Genomic DNA, 19167 nt, shown 5'->3' with positions numbered 1-19167 from the left:
TTGGTGACACAATTATGCTGTACTCACGTTTCACTGGCACTTTGGCCCTGAAGTTACCTGTGAGAGTTTGCATCGAGACACGCAAGTTTTATATTCTGCTGCCTTCTGAACCTCCTCATTGTGGCATCACATTATCATCCAAGCAGGAGTGGATTTCTACAGCAGTCGCAGCAGCTCCAGTCTCATCGCAACTATTTTCTTTCCCCAAAGAAAGATCACTGTTAACATCTTCAGTTTCTTCTGAAAGACTATCAAGAATATGGTTTTTGCATACTATGGCGCTTGAAAGAACATTATTGAATTGAAGCCTTACATGAAGAGTTTGAATTCAAAGAATGAGGGGTTTTTTTTCTTTTGAAATTGCACCCTTAATGGAATGTTTTAAAGAATTTTGTTTATCTTAAGAAGTCAAAATCTCACTGGAAACCTGAAAATATATTTATCAGGATAACATGATACTCATATATAAAAAAATTTTATCACTCTATACTTAAATGTTTTATTAACATTTCATGAACTTGTAAAGTGCACATTTTGCAGTTTGGAATTTCAAATAGTCACAGAGGTATTTTGGTCATCTCCAGCTCAAAATCTACTATATGCTGGTTTTTTGTTTGTTTGCCACAATGTATTTTTCATGTTTAAGCTTAAAATAATTCTGTTGTTTTTTATGACCTTGTTTACTGTTTCATCTACTTGTATATGTTGAAACATGGTGTTCCCTACTGTTGCAGAATGAATCCAGAGAGCATATTGTTGCCTTCAACATGTTAAATTACAGAGCATGCAAAAATCTTTGGAAATCTTGTGTAGAGCATCACACATTTTTTCAGGCAAAGAAGTCACTACCTCATGAAAAAAAGATATTATCACATTATTGGACTCTGGGTTCTAGAAATCCAGCAAAGTAAGTATTGTGTGAAAGCACGTTTTGCTCTATGATGGGAATGGGAGGATTTGTGTCAGTAGTAGCTCAAGTTGGAGTGGCAGAGTTCAGTCCTGACAATAGCTTTGTTGCAGTCTATGTATGAACCATTTGACAAGTTATATGGTTGTGGTTTCGCTTTCTGCAGTGTGATCTCCTTACAATAGAACTTTTCTTATAATTGCCTCAAAAGGTGTTTGGATCTAAGTTTTACTACTATTTTTTCAACTTGTTGCTTCAGTCTGAAGTATAAAAACACTGGAAAGGAAAAATGTCCTGTAGCTAATCATCCAGTAAGAGAATTTGCAGAACAGATTTGTTTTGAAGTGTTTAGCCATTAGTGTCATGTACTCATTCTGTTTAATATGTTAGGGCAATTTCTGGAGTGCATCACACCAACCACTTATTACTGACACAAAGATGAAAAACTTTCTCCCATTCAGGTATTCAAGATACCCCTGTTGTGACACTTCTAATCTTTCATTTCTCTCATTGGATTCTTCTAGTTACAGAGCACTAGAAACACTAGTTTCCTAGTGTTGTCTAAGATCTAGTTACCAAGAAGTAATTCTTTAGAGCCTGTGATTTTCCTAGATGAAGCTGGGATTATTCCTCCCCATATGCAGTAACTGAGCTCTATTTTCATTAAAGTTAAGCTGCCAGTTTATTGTCCAATCACATGACATTGTAAAATCCTTCTCCATTTCTTTGCAGTTGGCCCTTATTTTGGCTATCCTGTGTGACTTTCTTTTACACTGCTCTTTTATTTTAGGGGCTTTTACATTTTTTTGACAAGTATCAGTCACAGCGATTTCTTCCATTATGTTCATTTGTTCTGTTGTTACATTTATCAGTAATGCAGCTACAAAGATGTCATGTCCTGTGTCTTCAATGTCTCATCCATCCCCTCCTAATCCTCCTGCCCCACCCCCAAAAAACATTGTGTATTGAAACATACTAAAAATATTTCGTATTAATAGTGAATGAAAAAGAAAGTCTTATATAATTTTCCTCTCTGGATGTGAGATTCTGGGGGGATTCTTTGACCCTTGGATGATCTGTAGATGCTCTAGAAACCTGCTTGTTCTCATGATTTTTGGAGAAGTATTTTATTGTTTTCTTTTTGTTCATGGGTAATGTGTTTTTGTGAGTTTTTTGTAGTGTGTTCTCCTAACAGTTTAACTTTACATATAATTTGTCAGACTGATTTTCTGTCTTCTATTGGATAAGTTTCAACTTCTGAATGATATCAACATGCTTCAAATGGCTTCTCAGATTTTGATGGCTTTCTGACATTTCACACTCTGATGTCTCTTGATACTGCAGAAATTAATACCAAGTGCACTGGTATTGCTTATAAATGAAGCCATTAACCCCTGAGGGCAATGTAGGAATTCTGATAAAATGTGCTTTCTGCTGGAGTACAATTTCATGTTTTCACCTAGTACTAGATCATAGCTGGATGCTCTCTTTTCTAAATCATGGGGAAAAAAAAAAGTAGTTGAACAAACAGTATTCTAATTTTATAGCATTTAAAAAAACCCCTATTTTTAGGATTAACTCATTTGTGGAGTGTTATGACCTTGTTTTTCCTGAAGTGGAGGTGTTGAGGTGATTCAGAGTTTGTTGGATTGTCAGGTCCTGGAGTCCTTTATTTCTTTCAAATTTGCAAAGAGATTGAAAATCCTGTTCCTCCTACAGGACAGATATATATACACAGGTATTCCACAGCCTTTGTAATGGTAAGAAAGAAAACAGTATGAGTTCCAAAGGGTACCAGTTTAGTATCATTTCATCTTTTTACCAAACATTTTATTTTTGACACATCCGCTGTTACAGTTTCTTAGTAGTCTGTAGCATACAGGACAGTTCTCATTGTTGATCTGAAATACTAAAAAATAATTATTTTCAAATAATTTCAATGCTCTGAGACATTGTCTCTACTGAGTTCCTTACTTCTAAGGAATCTCCAGAGGGAGAATCAGTTATGGAGACACCTTCCATCAGCTTAGGATAACCTCTTTGGCCTTATTTATACCAGCAGTAAGCATGAATTTTGGGATCTACATAAGGAAGAAGTAACTCAGCAACCATTGCTGTGAAAGGCTCCTTAACTGCAGGAGAAGCAACAGTAATTTTGAAAAGCTTTGAGTAGTTCCTATGAACTCAGCAAATTATTTTCTCAAAAGATTTAAGAAAAATGGTGAAAAAATCACTTCTGAGGTCATATTTCACATATTGAAAATTTTTACTTTCTGACTTCTTTATGATTGTGGAATGTTGTAAGATTTTCCATGTTCTTTTTCAAGGATGGCTCTGAGCTCATGTGGAAGTTATACAACCAAAAAAGAGATTCCGCATACTCTCTTATGAAAGGGAACAAATTTTTGCATTGTATAAATGAAACAAACACAGACAAACCAAACCACAAAACCAAATGCGCACACAAAAGCTCCACTGACCACAATGTGCAGTCCTGGAGGTTTTAAGATTGATCATATTCAAGAATTATTTTCATGCAGCTTCCTTCAGCTTTGGAGGGTGTGACATTCAGGTTTTACCATCTTAAGTATCACAGGTTTTCCTATGGAATTTGTGGCTTTCTTATTCTATATTCTTCTATACTTATTGAGGCAGATAGCCTGGCATTTATTGCATCAGTTCAGATAGTGGCAGTACTTGAGTTACAATTTCTTATTTGCACATACCTGTGCCCTTCTTTATTCTCTTAGCTTAAGGTACTAGAAGCATTCTATCTCTTAGGCTGCTGAGTTGTATAAATCACCTGTAAGCCCTGTTCAAGGAACAGACTGAATCACATCTCCCAGATTCTGAGAGGTAAATTCTGGACTGAACGCTGAATAACCTCTCCTAGACACATTCTCATTCCTTGTTGAAAAGCTAAAAAATGTTTCTGTAGTTTTCACCAAGGATAGCCTCAGAAATAGATAGCAGAAAGGAAGCATCATTTCCAGATAGTACAGCCCATTCCAGAAAGGCTTTGGCAGCCTCCCAGAATGTTTGCTGAGAAATATGCTGATATTTGGCATTTGAAGGGCAGCTACTTGAATTCAGGAGATTATTTATCTTCTGTGCCTTAATTGAAATATCTAGAGACATACTCTATAAGTGATTTTGTGGTTAGGATTAGGGGTTTAAGATTAGAATTAGGGTTTAGGGTTCTGGCTTCCATCACATGAGTTATGTTGCACTTCAAGTTGTCTGTGTTGGAAAATGCTTCAACAGCCACTTGTAAAAATGAAAAGCTTATTAATGTGGAGTTCTTCGCAATGCATTTTTCATAACACATCATCTTTTTCCAGTCTTTCCCTCTGCTCCAACTATGTAAGGCTTCTTTGAAATACATCTGTTTCTGAATATGATGAGTAGCTGGTACCTTGTCATTGTATTCAAAAGTCTTAGAAAAATAAGATGGGTAGCATAGCCAAAAGCTTCTCCTGAGTTGATGAACTTTGTTGACTAGGCATGGACACATACATGGGTATTGTAGTATGTAGATGCTTCATACTAAGTTTTTCCTCTGTTTTCTATACTTGGAGAAGCTTTTAAAGTACATTTAGAAGAAGGAGGAGTTGATTTCCTTGAAAATCATGAACAAGATATATGAAATACTTCAGTATATATGAAAAAAAATATGGGTTGCTTTTTCTTTTACTTATATTAGCAATAAGTAATACAATGCAAAGCATGCTTAAGGTTTGATTTTAGCATAATACCCACAGCTTTAGTAGCATTTTTATTTTATTTTTTTTTAAATGCTATGTAAAATTGAGACTTTTCAACTCTGTAGTAAGATCCTTACTTAGCCTGCTTGCCCAGCTGTCCATTTTGTACAGTTCAAGGCTTAATAGGCCAAAAATGTTTTCTCTGCAACTAATAAATTGTTTCTTCCATGAGAAATCCTAGGCCTGTAAACCTAAGGGTGAGCAGCTTATCTCTCAGCTTGACTTGTGGAACGTTGTATAAAATGATGCGTAACAGTTAGTTTATCTCAATTTCAGTCTACTTAAGATTTTCTTTGTGCTGTGTATTTTGACTATTAAGAGACTTTTACTTCTTTCCTGGCTGTGATTCTTATCTTGTTGCAGCCCTTCTCAGATTCTTGTCAAAAGAAGCAGTCCAGACCTGGACATCCTATTTTCCTGTATTTTTTTTTTTTTGAATAATTTATCGCTATAAGGAATACGTCACTTAAAGGTGGCTTCCTTCCACAATAGAGTGTTGTCTGGTTTAGCTCTTAATTGATGAGGCAGCCGGTAGAGGGTAAAGTTGTCCTGTGCTCAGTGAAGTACCCCTTTGTGAATATTAACAGGGAAGCTTCAGAACATATTACCTGTATTTGAACTGTGTTTTGTCAGGCACTCAGTTCAGTGCCAGTAGGACATACTGAATTTCCTGTTTTCCCCTCTGTCTTCTTAAACACAATTGTGTTAAAAATAATTCTCAGAAAAAGTTATTTTTACCCAGGTTTGTGATAAGCAATGTAGCAGGGATTAACAATCACTTTTATTGTCACAAATGAGGGACAGCAAATGTCTCTGTGAGAACATAAATGCATAAGTAAGGAGGGGTAGGCACAAGGGGATGCTTTAAATTATGAAGCTGAATTTCATAAGCATATTTTATTTCATTTAAGTTTTCTGTGCAAAATAACTCACATAAAGCTGTTTTATATCTTTTCAGGTCTGTAAACAACCAGTACTGCAGAAAAGTGATAGGTGGGATGGTTTGGAACCCATCTATGAGACGATCCTTATCAGTTGAGCACCTAGAGACCAAAAGCCTTCCTTCTCGATCACCTCCTGTTACCCCCAATTGGTAAATCCATTTTCAGCCTTTTCCACACCTTCTAGCCTCCTACCGTTTCTAATTGTATGTGCTCTAGCAGAGTAATTATGTAGTGTGTACATATATATTTAAAAATTTTTATTCTGAGAATATATATGACAACAGAAGGGTGGGTGTCACCTCAACTTTAGCAAGGCTTTCATGCTGTCTGCCAAAAATCTTTTACCCAGGTGAAGACATTATGTTTCTGGATGGGTGGTTAAAAAAAAAAAAATATTCAAATGGTTAGATGACTGGACTAAGAGGGGAGTTGTTAATGGGTCACACTCTACCTGGACAACAATAAAAAGGAGATGACTGCAGGGGTTGCTCTTAAGACCTGTCCTGCTTAACCTCTTTATGACCTGGAGAAGGCAATGGTATGCTTGATCATAAAGTTTGCAGATGGCACCAAACTAGGGGGGTGAGTCAATAAGCCTGGGGCCAGGGCTGCTCTCCAAAGTGATCTCAATAATCTGGAGAAATGGGCCAATAGGAAATGTATGAACTTCAACAGAGACAGACATAGTGCCCTGGGAAATAAGAACCCAGTGTAACAGTACTGTCTGCAGTACAGCTTTCTGGAAAACAGCCTGGTAATCTTTATAGGCAGAAGTGGTACATGAGCCATCTGATATGCCCTGACAGCAAACAAGTCCAACCTGGCAGAATTGACAGAGTTGTAGATAGTAGGTCAGTGGAAGTGGTAGCCCCTTTTGGCCCAGCATTCTCTAGATTTTATTAGAATGCTGCAGCCCTTTTTTTCTGCAAATATAAAACAGACACAAACTGGAGCAAGCTCAGCAAAGGCCACCAGTTCCAAGGTAGTCAGGAGGTTGGAGCACTACCCTGTGAGGAGAGGCTGACATAGTGGCACATGTCCAACCTGGAGAAGCAGGGGTTGCCCAGATGCCTAATAACAGCCCAGAATTACTTAGAAGGAGGCCAGGTTTTTCACCATTGCGTAGTGGGATAATGGGGCAACAAGTAAATATATGTTGAAATAAAGGAGGTTTTGTCATGATATAATGGAAAAACTGCTTCACCACGTGGACAGTCATTGCCTGGGGAAGTTTTGTGGGTCTCCATCCTTCAGATTTTTTGAGACATGACTGAATAAAGCCTTAAGCAGCCTACTCTGGCCTTAGTTGACCCTGCTTTGAGCAGAAGATTGGAATAGGTGATCCCCATTAGTCCTTTCCAACCAGAATTATCCTATGATTAAGATGTAATAATATAAGTTGCATTTTACAGGAGGAGAAACACAAATGAGTTCAGTGCACTGAACCTAGCAGTGTATGATTGCCTAGTATACCTTACAGAATGCTTAAAAATTGATTATTTTGAATTGAGACTTACAGGCCTGGTATGAAGATTCAGATCATAACTACAATAAGATAGAAGTTTTTCTTTTATGAAGTTTCATGAAATATTCTGATCTTCCTGCTTGTGTTTGTATTCTGTATTTTTAAGGCGGAGTCCTAGACTGCGTCACGAAATCCGCAAACCACGGCACTCATCTGTAGATAACCTTACGAACGAGATTAGTTATATTACTGAAACAGAGGATGTCTTTTACACATACAAGGGCTCTCCAACGTCAAAGGACAGTGATTCAGAGTTCTCTCAGAACCGTAGTCCACAGAGGAGGTAAGGTCTTCTGCAAACAACCCATTGCCTACTTTGATTTTTTTAAAAGCATCAAACAAAAAACCCAAAGAGCTGTAGTGTGAAACAGTCACAATCAGTTGTAATGCTACAATGAGTTCAAACATGCATAAGCTTTATTTTCACCAATTGCTATACTGCAAATGCTATGACACAAGATGCAAGTCAAAAGCATACCAACCCTTCATCATTAAATAATACATAGTAGTTGAGCTATTAGTAAAATTAGAACTACTACTAAGGCATGTATGTTCAAATCTGTAATACCCTGTTTCCTAGTAGCTTTTGCAACCCTTTCCTACCTGTCAGAAAGTCCTTTTTGTGGGGAGAAAGACGTAGTGAACTCTTTTGAGAGTTCAGTCATGTTCCACATCATCATCTCAGCCTTGTCAGTTGAAAGAGGTATTGCATTTGAGTATACACAAGAACTTCATAATGCTGGTGGTCATCCATCTTTTTCTTCTTCAAAGGAACTGTCAATGGCTTGTCTAAAGGCAGTGTCTGCTTTTTGGCTGTATTCCTTGAGGACCTACTTTGTTTCCTCTGCAGTGCCTTAACAACTGCTAGGTTTGCTGCCAGGAGTTGGAAGCACCTGTCTTTGTGCACTCTGATTATTTGTTTGTTCATGTATTACATTATATGTATGGCTACACCCATTTCTTAATGAATATCAGATTATCACAATATCAGCTTCAGAAATAATGTACAAAGTCATTAATTGTTCAGTCTCAAAAAGAAAATGGCTGCTTTAAAACGTACAGCTGGGGAGAGTGCTACGTGTTGAAATGCATGTTCCTTTGTAGCACTGCAAAAGAAATGGTTTTTAGTGATGCCTAGTGACTTTAAGGCAAGGTGTATTTTGAGAAGCAATGTCTTAATGGAAGTTGATAGGACTCACCTGCCTCTGTGACAGTGTGCAGGAACTAAATATAGCTTTAAATTGTGATTGAAACTATTTTCTTTAAACAGTTCTATAATAATATTATTGTGACATTATAGCAGAGAGTTTTCAATTTAAAAAAAAAAGGAAAATTGATACGTTGTATGCATATTTGGACTTTGTCACTCTTTTGAGTATATTAAGTGTTTGGAGTTTGTCACTTAATTTTTCTATATTTCTGACTGGAAAGCAGCTGAACCTTAATAGTACTTGTTAGTACTAATAGCAGTAGTAGCCATGGTAATACATAAAATTTAGGCCTTTAGATTTTGTGAATAGTCATAGATAGGAAACGATGTCTTTGCTGTATTTAAAGTTTGCAGATGATACACTTTTAGAAATATTTTCTGAGTAAAAATACTGAGAGGCAAACATAAGAAGAGGTGATGAAGGTAGAAGCTATAGACAGAACATGCTGTGTTTTGTGACTGGCAAATTTTGTCCTGCCAGCTCATACATTGTAGTACTTCTTTTATTTTCCTTTTTCTTTTCTTCCCCTGTAGTTTTTCTTTCCTTCCTGTTTCAGTTACCTTACACCTACTGAGAATGGAGTGGAAATGCCGGCCTTCAGGCCTTTTCTCAGACAATGAAAAAAAGGATGTTCTAAATTTGAAAATAGCACATTCATGTATTTTCTGAACCCTAGTGACTGTGCTGAATCTTAGTAATAACACTCACTGTGGAGATTTTTACTGTTACTACCACATATAAATCATTGCTTTTTTTCTTATATCTTATCCCAAATGCACTATCAGTTTTTTGGGTATGATTATATTTTATACTCTGCAGGTAAATTAAAAAATGCCTGCATAAATATGAGTAATTAAATTCAACTTCTGTGTTTTGGAAGAAGAATTAAATAAATGATCCTTTGTTGTATTGACTGTTAGATTTTTGTGAAGTAAAATAGTCATTAATAATTTCCTTTTCAACAACTAAGGTAAAATAGTAGCCATTAAAAAAACCTCACTTTTTCTCTACACTGGAGTTTGTTAGTCCACATTCCAGTGTTTTTCCTTTTGCAATCTTACAACAGTTATTACTTACTTCACTTCCTTTGTTGAAAGATGCAAAGTGAAATTAAATATGTTTATGTATAAAATCTTTCTTTCCATGGAATGTTGTATTGATGAATAAAATCCTACCCTATCAGCTAAATCTGTTTTGTAAGAAAAAAGTTTACCTTGCATATCCTCAGTATTAAATATGGACGTTTCCCCTGGGCTTTTGCCATGCATTGAACATGTTTAACCCACAGCTGGTTATTTTTAAAGGCAGACTGATGGACTTGGCCAGGGAATTCTTTTTTACTGCAATTTTTGCTTTGTCTAGCCTGGTATAGTGCTTGAAGATTACCACTGTTGCAGGCTGTCTTGATAAAGGTACCACTACAATTTCCAAATTTGGAATAAGGAGAGACTCACAGATGTAGAGGAACAAGTCATCCTTGCTGATTTGCCTTCCCTGATACCACTGTGACCTGTATGCTACTGTGTCACTTAAGGGGAAAAGGTACAGGAGAAATAAAATAGTCATACTGAAGTATGTGACATTATTATGTATGTGACAACCAGATATTATTTCAATATCTGGTTGGGAAATTCCAAAACATCCTTGATTTATGCAGCAACCTTCAAATCAAACTTGGTTTTAACTGGGGCAGTAGACTAGTTGTTTTGGAATCATGTACTTTGGCATGCTTGATCTTTTATCAGGTATTAGGTTTTCTGCTGAGAGGCTGCACTGGCCATCCCCAGTGCAAGGTCTGGTTCTTGCATTGGTAGCTTTAAAAAAGAATAAAAATTAAAATGCAACTTAATATGTGTAGAATTCTGCATACATGAACTCTTAGAAGAAGGTAAAAGAATAACTCCTTAAAATAAACTTAAACTAGCCTGCCCTTTACCCTCAAGAAATAAGTGAAAATGTAAACTTCTATAATGATTTCACTGTGTTTTTATGTTAAGGTATTTGGTGTAAATTAAAAATGTAATTTTAAATGTTTCAATAAGACATTTTTTAAACACTTGGTGAACTTGAAATACCAAGGTCTGTCATGGACACTCAAAGCCATTGTAACCAAATACTATTTACGGATCTTTGGACTTTATTTTTTCTTGTTTTCATTTTTTCTTTCCTTTTTCTCAAGCATCTTTGGGTACATGATGTGTCATACAGATGTTCACCCTTCACTAGGCAATGAGAAATTAAAACAAACTAATGCATTTTCAAGAAATGAAAACTGAAAACCACTGTGTAGTTTAATGCTTTTAACCTCCAAGAACCCAAGTGTGGGAAGCTGCATGGTTTTCTGCCATTCTGTATGAAAGAAGAGTATACTCCATTCTTCTCTGCTCATGGACTTAAGGTTTTTATGGCTTTGTGGGAAGACCCATCTTGTGGCCAGCACCTGCCCCTTTACTGAATGTTAGTAAGCTCGGGTTTCTATAAGAAAAGAAAGTATTATGTGTAAAGAGTAATCTGTTTTGGCAGTTCAGGATAATCTTAGTCATGTTACCTGTATAGGAGTTGTTTCCCCTTTCCTTCATATGAGGAGAAGAGCTTATTTTTGACCTTGTAAATTCAGGTTTAATGTCTTGTGCTTTTGAAAATATTTTTAAATTGGTTTTTTTATATCATAGATTAAATAGTTTGGAGTGTTAATATAGCTGTTGTTTGCCCTCTTAATGCCTTTCTTTCTGTTTTTGAATGCACTTTTCTGAATGGGAAGGGTACTTGTCAGGAAGAATATATAAATTTGCATTGGTTTAACCCCAGCCAGCAACAAAGCACCATGCAGCCACTCGCTCATTCCACCACCAATGGAATCAGGGAGAGAGAATCAGAATTGTAAAAGCTAGAAAGTCCATAGGCTGAGATAAAGACAGTTAAAGAGTGAAAGCAAAAGCCATGCACAAAAGCAAAACAAAACTGGGAATTAATTCTCTGCTTCCCATGCGCAGGCAGGTGTTCAGCTGTCTCTGGGAGATCAGGGCTGCCTCACATGTAGCAGTAACTTGAGGAGACAAACTCCATTGCTGTAAATTCTCCTCCTTCCTACTTCTTTTCCTCACTTTATATTGAGCATGATGTCATATGGTCTGGAATATCTCTTTGGTCAATTGGGGTCACCTGTCCTGGCTGTGTCTCCTCCCAGCCTCCCAAGCACCCAAAACTTCCTCACCAGCATGGTAGTATGAAACTCAGAAAAGGCCTTGGCTCTGTGGAAGCCCTGCTCAGCAATAACAAAAATATCTCTGTTTTATCAGCCCTGCACAAATCCAAAACACAATTCAGCACAAATCCAAAACAGGGCCCTATACTGGACACTGTGAAGAAAATTACCTCAGCCAAAACCAGCACAGTATACAAGGTGCTAAAGAGAAAAAATAACTGACTTATTGGCTTGGAAAAGTAACCTGATAAGCTGTGTGGAGGAGGGTCTTGTTATCTGATTTGTATTCAGTTTCTCCTGTTCACCATGTAATTAAATAAACTGAGCATGTCTGTTTGGTTTGGAACAGCAGATTGTGTAGGAGCAAGTGTTTTGGTACTTTTTTAGAGTATATTTGCTGGCCTAACAGAAAAGATTAGTGAAATTTTCTGTCTAACCAGAAAGAAGATTATTGTAAAACATATTTCTAAGTGATAAGGTATAGTAACAGTCAGCAAGAAAAGCTTCCTGACAGGTGAAATGATATAGATCGTGTATTTAGAGTCATACATTGATTGATGAGATAAATCCGGCAAGTTATTCACAGGTGCAAGCGTATGATGCATGAGAACCAGAAGGCTGGGGGAGTCGAGGAGGGTTTGGTCACACTGTTGCCTTGCTCTGCCAAAAGAGGATTATCAGGAATATAGAGCCAACTCTTCTTGGAGATGCAGAGCAAAAACGTGCGGCATTGGACGCAAGTTATAGCTCAGGAAATGCTCAAAAGATAATGGGGGTCAGGGAGGGAAATCACATTTTGATTATTTAAGCCTTTTTATGCATCAGCAAAAAGGTGGAGTTATTTCCATCCTTGGAAAACCTCTAAACACAACATGGCAAGGACCCGAATACCCTCATCTAGCTTTGATGTCTGTTCTTTGAATAAGAGTTTAAGTGACCTCTCAGATTCCCTTCCAACATAAATTATTTTGAGTTTGTAATTCTTGTTATAAATGCAACATATCTCTTCATAAACTTTTGTCTGAAATGCTTGCAAAGCTATAAGCATCCTTCAATTTACATTGTAGAACTATCTTTTGCTATTGATACAGATGGAATAATGTGTGCAGCCCCAGAGTTGCAGGGGAAGGAAATTAAATGATGAACTAATATACAAAACGGAAATTCACTTGCACTGTGCTATGAATTTCTGGAAGTGCACATATGTTCCTAGTGTGAGTGTGATGCATCATCTGGTGAAGGTATTGCACTGAAAATAGATTTCCTGAACGGATGCTGCATTTGTTCAATTCTTTTAGCTTAGCATTTGATAGACAATCACTGTGGCTGCATAGTGAGCTTTGGTGAATGTACTATGGGAACACATCATTAGTTTAACTAAAATATGACTTTTTAAGAGATGAAAATTTTTAAAGCTTTACTGTTGATAAAAGTACTCTTCAGATTTATCCAGCCGAGTCCCCGTAGCTACTTTTTGGGTAGAAAATTGTAAATAAGTGACACCCCCCCAGTTTTAAACTGTTATTTATCCTTAGTACTTAATCATATACAGATATGATAATTTCTTTATTTCTACAAAATCTGTTGCATTTTGCAAAGTTCTATTGTCCTTATTTGTGTAGTTCAGCCTTTCTCAAGGAAGAGATCCTAATACTAGACAGTGGAGCTGGGAATATTTCAATTAGTTTCAAATTAGAATTATAATGCTACTACTAATGGAATTTAAGTTTTACGTGCTTTTCCACTCAAATATACATGAAAATAGTACATGTATATATTTTGCTTACATGCAAAGTTTGCTTTTTAAATATATATCCTTCTTCAAATGTACTACACTTTCCTTGCAATAATTTTGCATCTAAATGGAAAGTCTCAAAGTTGAATCGCAAATCTGTGATAAGGAAAACCTTGCAGCAATCCAAGCAGTTGCTGTGTGTCAAAACACATGAAACTTTCTTGGCAAGCCAGTAAACTGGGTACAATCAATAGAGGCAATGCAGAGTAACAAAGTATCCCTTTAAGGTGATGGTAGCAGCTTACAAATGTGAATGACTGGAATTTCTAGGAAATCACTGAAAAGCTTGTGCAGGCCATGAAGTCCTCAAGTTTTCTGTACTGATTCTCTTAATTATACAGTACAAAAAACTTATGACACCTTACACAGTTATTCTCTTGACAGAGAATATTCTGTGTATAAATTCCTCTAAAAGGCAGCAGAAAGGTGTTGCTGCAAACACCTTCCACTTATTTTGCTTATGAATAAAAAAACCCAGTGTAACGGTGAGTCTCAGAAAAGAGTTGATAATGGAAGTGCTGGCATACTCACTTTCCCCAGCCCTGCAGGTGTTACAATGAAAGAAGCTTTAAGGACTTCAAGAACAGCGCAAGGGCAAAACCTACAGATGTTTCCTTCAGTTGTTTGTAAAGGGGGAGTTTTGCTACAGTGCTATTGTTTCAGTTGACCCTTTTCTCTCGGGGTTTTATTCTGCTGTAATTTATCATCCTTGGTTCTCAGAATAGCGAAATGCCCTGGTAGGTCACACCAAAATGAGGAGGAGGGGTCTTTCCTTAAAACCTTTCAATTCTGTCCTTTTGATAGAAGAGGGGAGTTAGACTTTTCAAGGCAAAGACCTATATTTAAAGGTAGTTGTCAATAGATCAATCCATACTGAGTGCAAGATTGGAATGGCATGATTTTAGTTATATTGTGAAGTGAGGAAGAGGAATTACCTGAAGTTTTGAAGTGTTTACTTGTTTGCTGCACCAATGGAAAGCTTAATCTCCTTGCAAGGAAGGGCTCTCTTCCTTGATGAAAAAGTTGAATGGCTGGTCTGGTGAGTGTTGTCTTTTATTGACTTAAAATACAGTCCTTGTATGTTGTGAAATGAGGAAGATGGCTTAGTAAACACTGTGCAACACTGTGTAGCCAAAAAAAATCACCTAGTTATTCATGTTTAAGGTATTTTATCATATTGCCGAGTAATTAAATTATAGAAATATTATTTAACTGTGTTGGAGTGCAAAATTCTGCAGCTCTAGCCTGCTGACCTACTGAGGATTTAGGAAGACACAGCTGCACTGTCTCTGATGAATTCTTTTAGATACTGAATTTGGTTGCTTTTCTTCCAAAAATATTTGGTTACCTTTCTTGCCAGTTTAAAAGGTTACAGAATTTTCAGTTAATCTTTTAGAGCTAATGTGTTTGAATTAAAGTGCAATAATTACAACAACTACATATTCATCATTAGATGTACTAAATAGTATTAAGAATTTATATCCCACATTCAAGTCTCCAAAGGTAGAGATAATGAAAAATTTACTGTAAGTTTATAGAAGTCTATGAATGAAAGCCCAAGTTGTTTTTTTTCTTTCTCAAACTGCCTTGCCTCTTTCTCTTGGGAAGGTAGAGTGGAGATAATATATTAAAACCAGGGCATTATATTGATTGTCAACACAATTCTATGTCGATAAGTTTTTAATGAAGTACTCTTGAAAGGGTTAATTCTGGGTAATTTTGATTCTGCACAAGATTTGGTAATAGAGCTGCAGGTCTCCTGTGGCAAAATGTAAAAAAGATGTACAGTTTCATTGTTCTTTGCCTTACAAGGAAATCCATTAGCTTAATGAAAATAAATTCCATGTTTCTTTATTTTTAGTGTGACTTCCTAAGGAAATAAGGCTTATGTCATTGTACAGCCCCTCTGCCTCTGTTTCCACTTGAGAATATTTGGACAATGCAATCAAATGTAATGTAGGAGATGAGTTTTTGAACATGCAAAGTTTCTCAAGATTAGTAAAAGTCAGTGACTAGGCAGGAAAAAAAATCCCAAAACTTTAAGATGACATTGTCCTCTCACTGAGGAGTTAAAGTACAACTTCAGTATTTGTCTCATTTAGATGCAGGCTGGTCAGGCAGCAGGTGAGTTTGCATTCCCATAGGATCTGCTTACACTTGGAGGGTAAAAATTCTCTGAGGATTGTGGACAAACTGAACCAGAAATATCAGTGGGTGTGTGGGAGTGGATGTCACTGGGGTCAGAAGTTAGATATGACTGCAATAACAGGGGAAGAATCTTAAAGTTTTAAAAGTATTAAAAGTACACAGAACTCACACCTCCAAAATTCCTCAGGGATCAAGCTTTACCATCTCTGCCTCTCAATGAAGAATTTCTTAATCTTGGCAAATTACATGCAAGAAACCTTAACTAGACTGATACTGGTGCTATTTTTACTGTAATTTTAGTGAAATGTAGTATGTAACTCTTAGTATTAAGGATGACTTAGAGAGCATAAGTTGAAAATTTAACTGTAGACTGTGAATGGCCTCCTATAATTTGGCAATTCAGCAAGTCTTCTTTCAAACTGAACTACTTCACATATTTTATCCAGCATGGACATATACCACTCCAGGATTTTTGGTCACTCCTTAAATGAATTTGTAAAATTATCCAATCTGCCTTAAACTTTGCTTTGTAAGCAGGTTTTTTGGTAACTTTTACTTTAAAATTCATCTTAGTAGCACTGCTATTATTTTAATTTATGCCATATCACTTAGCTTGCTGTTTGAGGTGATTTTTGATGACGTTAATTGAATGCATTGGAAAATGCTGTGCAGTGCAAATTTTGATTTCCATTCTAGATTGTCCTCATTGCTATAACCACTTCTACTTTCCTTATGCTTGGTCTCCAAGTTTTCTGTCAACACCTTCTCTGCTCTTACTTCATGAGAATAAGCAATGGAAATGTCAAGCTTCTGAAGCCACCTGCGCTCATTTCTGGCTACCTAAACATAAATATCTTGCCACATTTTAACTTTTACAAAATACAATCGGTGACATCTGTAGTCACTGTAATCCACACCTAAAACTTTCTGAAATGCTGTAGTGTGTCGGGCTAAGTGATTGCCTGTGTAAACTCCTGCATAGTTTGAGCTGCAGTAGCAGATGTGTGCTGCCTGTATTGGGCTTCTATCAAAAGCGGAAGTGAGTGATCAGAGCTGCCCTGGGATTTTTGCTGAGTGTCTCATAAACACCCTAGTTATCTGATTTAGACTTTCACCATAGGATTAAGTATTCTTTAATTTATTATAAGCACAACTTTTGGCTTTTATGCAGCCTTTTTTTTTTTTTAAATCGGAGTTTAGTTTTTGTTTTCTTGAAGATTGAACTTATGTTCATTTAATGTTGTTTTTGTGTTTGTGGTTTTTTTACCAGGTCATCTGAACAAGAATCACCAAAGTGAGTTTTCTTTATGCTTTGTTCCATCTCTTTAAGATAAATGATGAAATATATAACTTCAACTGACTTTTCAAAGTAGTGTTTTTGTATGATTAAAAGACATAAATAAATGTATAAATCAATTATGATTGTAAAGTTTTGGGCTTAAGATTTGCAAAGTTTTAAGTTGTAATAGATCTCTCATCACTAGTAACAAAAAAAGTTGATTAGAAGCTGTTACAAAAGTTTAATGACTCAAAAATCCACTGGTAATTTTATGTGGTGACTCTTTATATAGTGCCAGATGACATTGACTGAAATAATATTTTTCTGGTATTGTTAGATTTCTTTTCTACATTAAAAAATCATTACATTGGTTGTAATTTCAATTTGTAAGTGAAATGGTTTTTTGTGACTGTGTTCTGAAAAAATTATTAGGATGTATTTACATACACAGAGTTCCTTCTTGCTTAACATTGACTTCATCAGAATCATGAAAAGTCTTGGAAGCTATCAAATAAAACCAGAATTTTGACAGTGTAATTATATTCACTACTTCAAAGCATTCTGAAACTTTTAATGCATTCAGAAAGTGCCACTTTCTGTAGTAACTGAAAATACTGCATGAAACACCTCATTGCCATTGCCAAGTACACACGGTCTAAGTGAAAGTATTATGGCAAGAATACATTTCCTTGATGGCATCTTTCAGGACATTTGCGTTTGTTGTGATCAGATTTTCACAGGCCAAAAAACAAGTGGCTGCAATATCAAAGTTTGCTGCAATACAGGTCCTGTATGTTAAAAGCTACACTCCTTGGAGTGTGGAATTACTTCTTGATTGACAGCTCAAAATGGCTGCTGGAAACGGCTCAAAAAAGCTCACATATATCGACAAATACCAAAGCAGAAATAAATGTTTGAATTTACAGATTTTAATGCCAAGGTTTACTTGGCAAGACATGTACTTCTTTAACACTGTCAAAATGTGATGTTGCTGTACCTTGAGCTTTCCCCAAGGCAGATATCTTCACATTAGGTGGTTATAAGGATGGAGCAGTTAGTCTGTATGGTATCCATGAGTTTGGTGGAATTAAAGAAGGGGATTGGTTTTATGAGAGGTCTGCGTGTCATCCTTTACATGAGAGGGAATGTAGCTAAATGAATGTTTGGGAACTCCTGGAGAACCATCAGGCGACTTGGCCACTTCCCAGATTTGAGGGTTTTTGTTACTGACTTGTTATCATTGAATGCTAAAGTTCTTGAATGCCAGATCTGTACCCTAAGTTAGTTCTGAGTCCTTTTGTGTGGCTATAACTACCTCAAAAATACAATACTTTTAACTGCAATTAAACCTTTCATTGTCACTTAATTTCCTATTTCTCTGACAGTTTACCCGGCTTTTCTGCAAACTGTCTTCTCCCACAGGGATAAGGTTGACATGGCACTTGTAAGATGGAGGTGTCTTTAAAAAAAACTACATGCTTTTCAGGAATGAGAGTGGAATCACAGCAAAATATTTTTCATGGATAAAATTGGCAACTGAAGTGCCTTTTCCTTGCGGCTCAGCCCTCTCCATGTGTTACTGTGAATTCCTGTACCACTGCAACAGTGCCTTTCACTGCTAACATCCAAATAATGTGCTTAAAATGATTTTGCTATTCCAGAATTTTTGAACATTTTTCTGCATATCCACTGATCAAATGATAGGCTTAGATCACACACCAATCCTGTTTCCCTGCAGTTCTACTAAGAAGTGATGTTAAATCTTTTAACTCTTAGAACTTGCTCTTTTTAAATATTTTCATTTAAAAATCTGGATAACAGTGCCTTTATAATATTTATCCTTTCAAAATAAAGGAACGTGTTGGGAAACAGTCCGACACGGAGCTCTCTGACCCGTCTCTCGCCTAAAGCCTTGGCTCGGTCTCCCAATGGAGTTGGCAACATTTCTGGCTCTTACCCATTGGAAGGGGTGGATAAGCAGTTCCTAGAAACGTATGACAACGTTACGAAAAGCAGCTCGACGGAAGACTCCAGTCAGTACTACTGCGATAAGGTGCGTGCACTTGCGTGTCAGAGCTAGCAGTGAGTGTGGCTTCGAGCTGCAGTTTGAGAATGTGCAAAGTGGTGGCTGTATTTCAGGATGGACATATTTTATGTAGTAATGAGAGTAGATCTCATGTTGCTACTCACCTTTATCCAAGGTTGTGTGATAGACAAGCTTAACAAGTGCATTGGTTTCCAAAGTGTCCTGTGTTCTAGAAGTTTCAGGGAAAGTTCCTAGTGGAGTAGAAATCCTTACATGATTAAATCTTGTTTCTTCCAAGGGAAAAGTTGCTATCTGTCTGAAAAGCAGAAACAGCTCTGCTTTATCCCAGGCATCTCTTAGGGA

The 19167-nt window shown here is 36.6% G+C and overlaps 1 protein-coding gene across 2 annotated transcripts in view; it reads left to right on the top strand.

Moving 5' to 3' along the window:
- Positions 1-19167, top strand: part of PTPN3 (protein tyrosine phosphatase non-receptor type 3) — a 119602-nt gene that overhangs the window by 72906 nt on the left and 27529 nt on the right. For both annotated transcript variants that reach the window (XM_041408168.1, XM_041408167.1), the window contains exons 12-16: positions 735-907; positions 5630-5764; positions 7247-7423; positions 16770-16793; positions 18633-18831. In XM_041408168.1, the coding sequence (XP_041264102.1) occupies positions 735-907; positions 5630-5764; positions 7247-7423; positions 16770-16793; positions 18633-18831 (708 nt within the window). The remainder of the gene's footprint in view (positions 1-734; positions 908-5629; positions 5765-7246; positions 7424-16769; positions 16794-18632; positions 18832-19167) is intronic.

This window comes from Onychostruthus taczanowskii, unplaced genomic scaffold, assembly GCF_017590055.1.
Source record: "Onychostruthus taczanowskii isolate IOZ18803 unplaced genomic scaffold, ASM1759005v1 scaffold29, whole genome shotgun sequence".
NCBI classification, from domain to species: domain Eukaryota; kingdom Metazoa; phylum Chordata; class Aves; order Passeriformes; family Passeridae; genus Onychostruthus; species Onychostruthus taczanowskii.
Note: the sequence above shows the minus strand (reverse complement) of the source record. Positions and strands in the feature narration are given on the sequence as shown.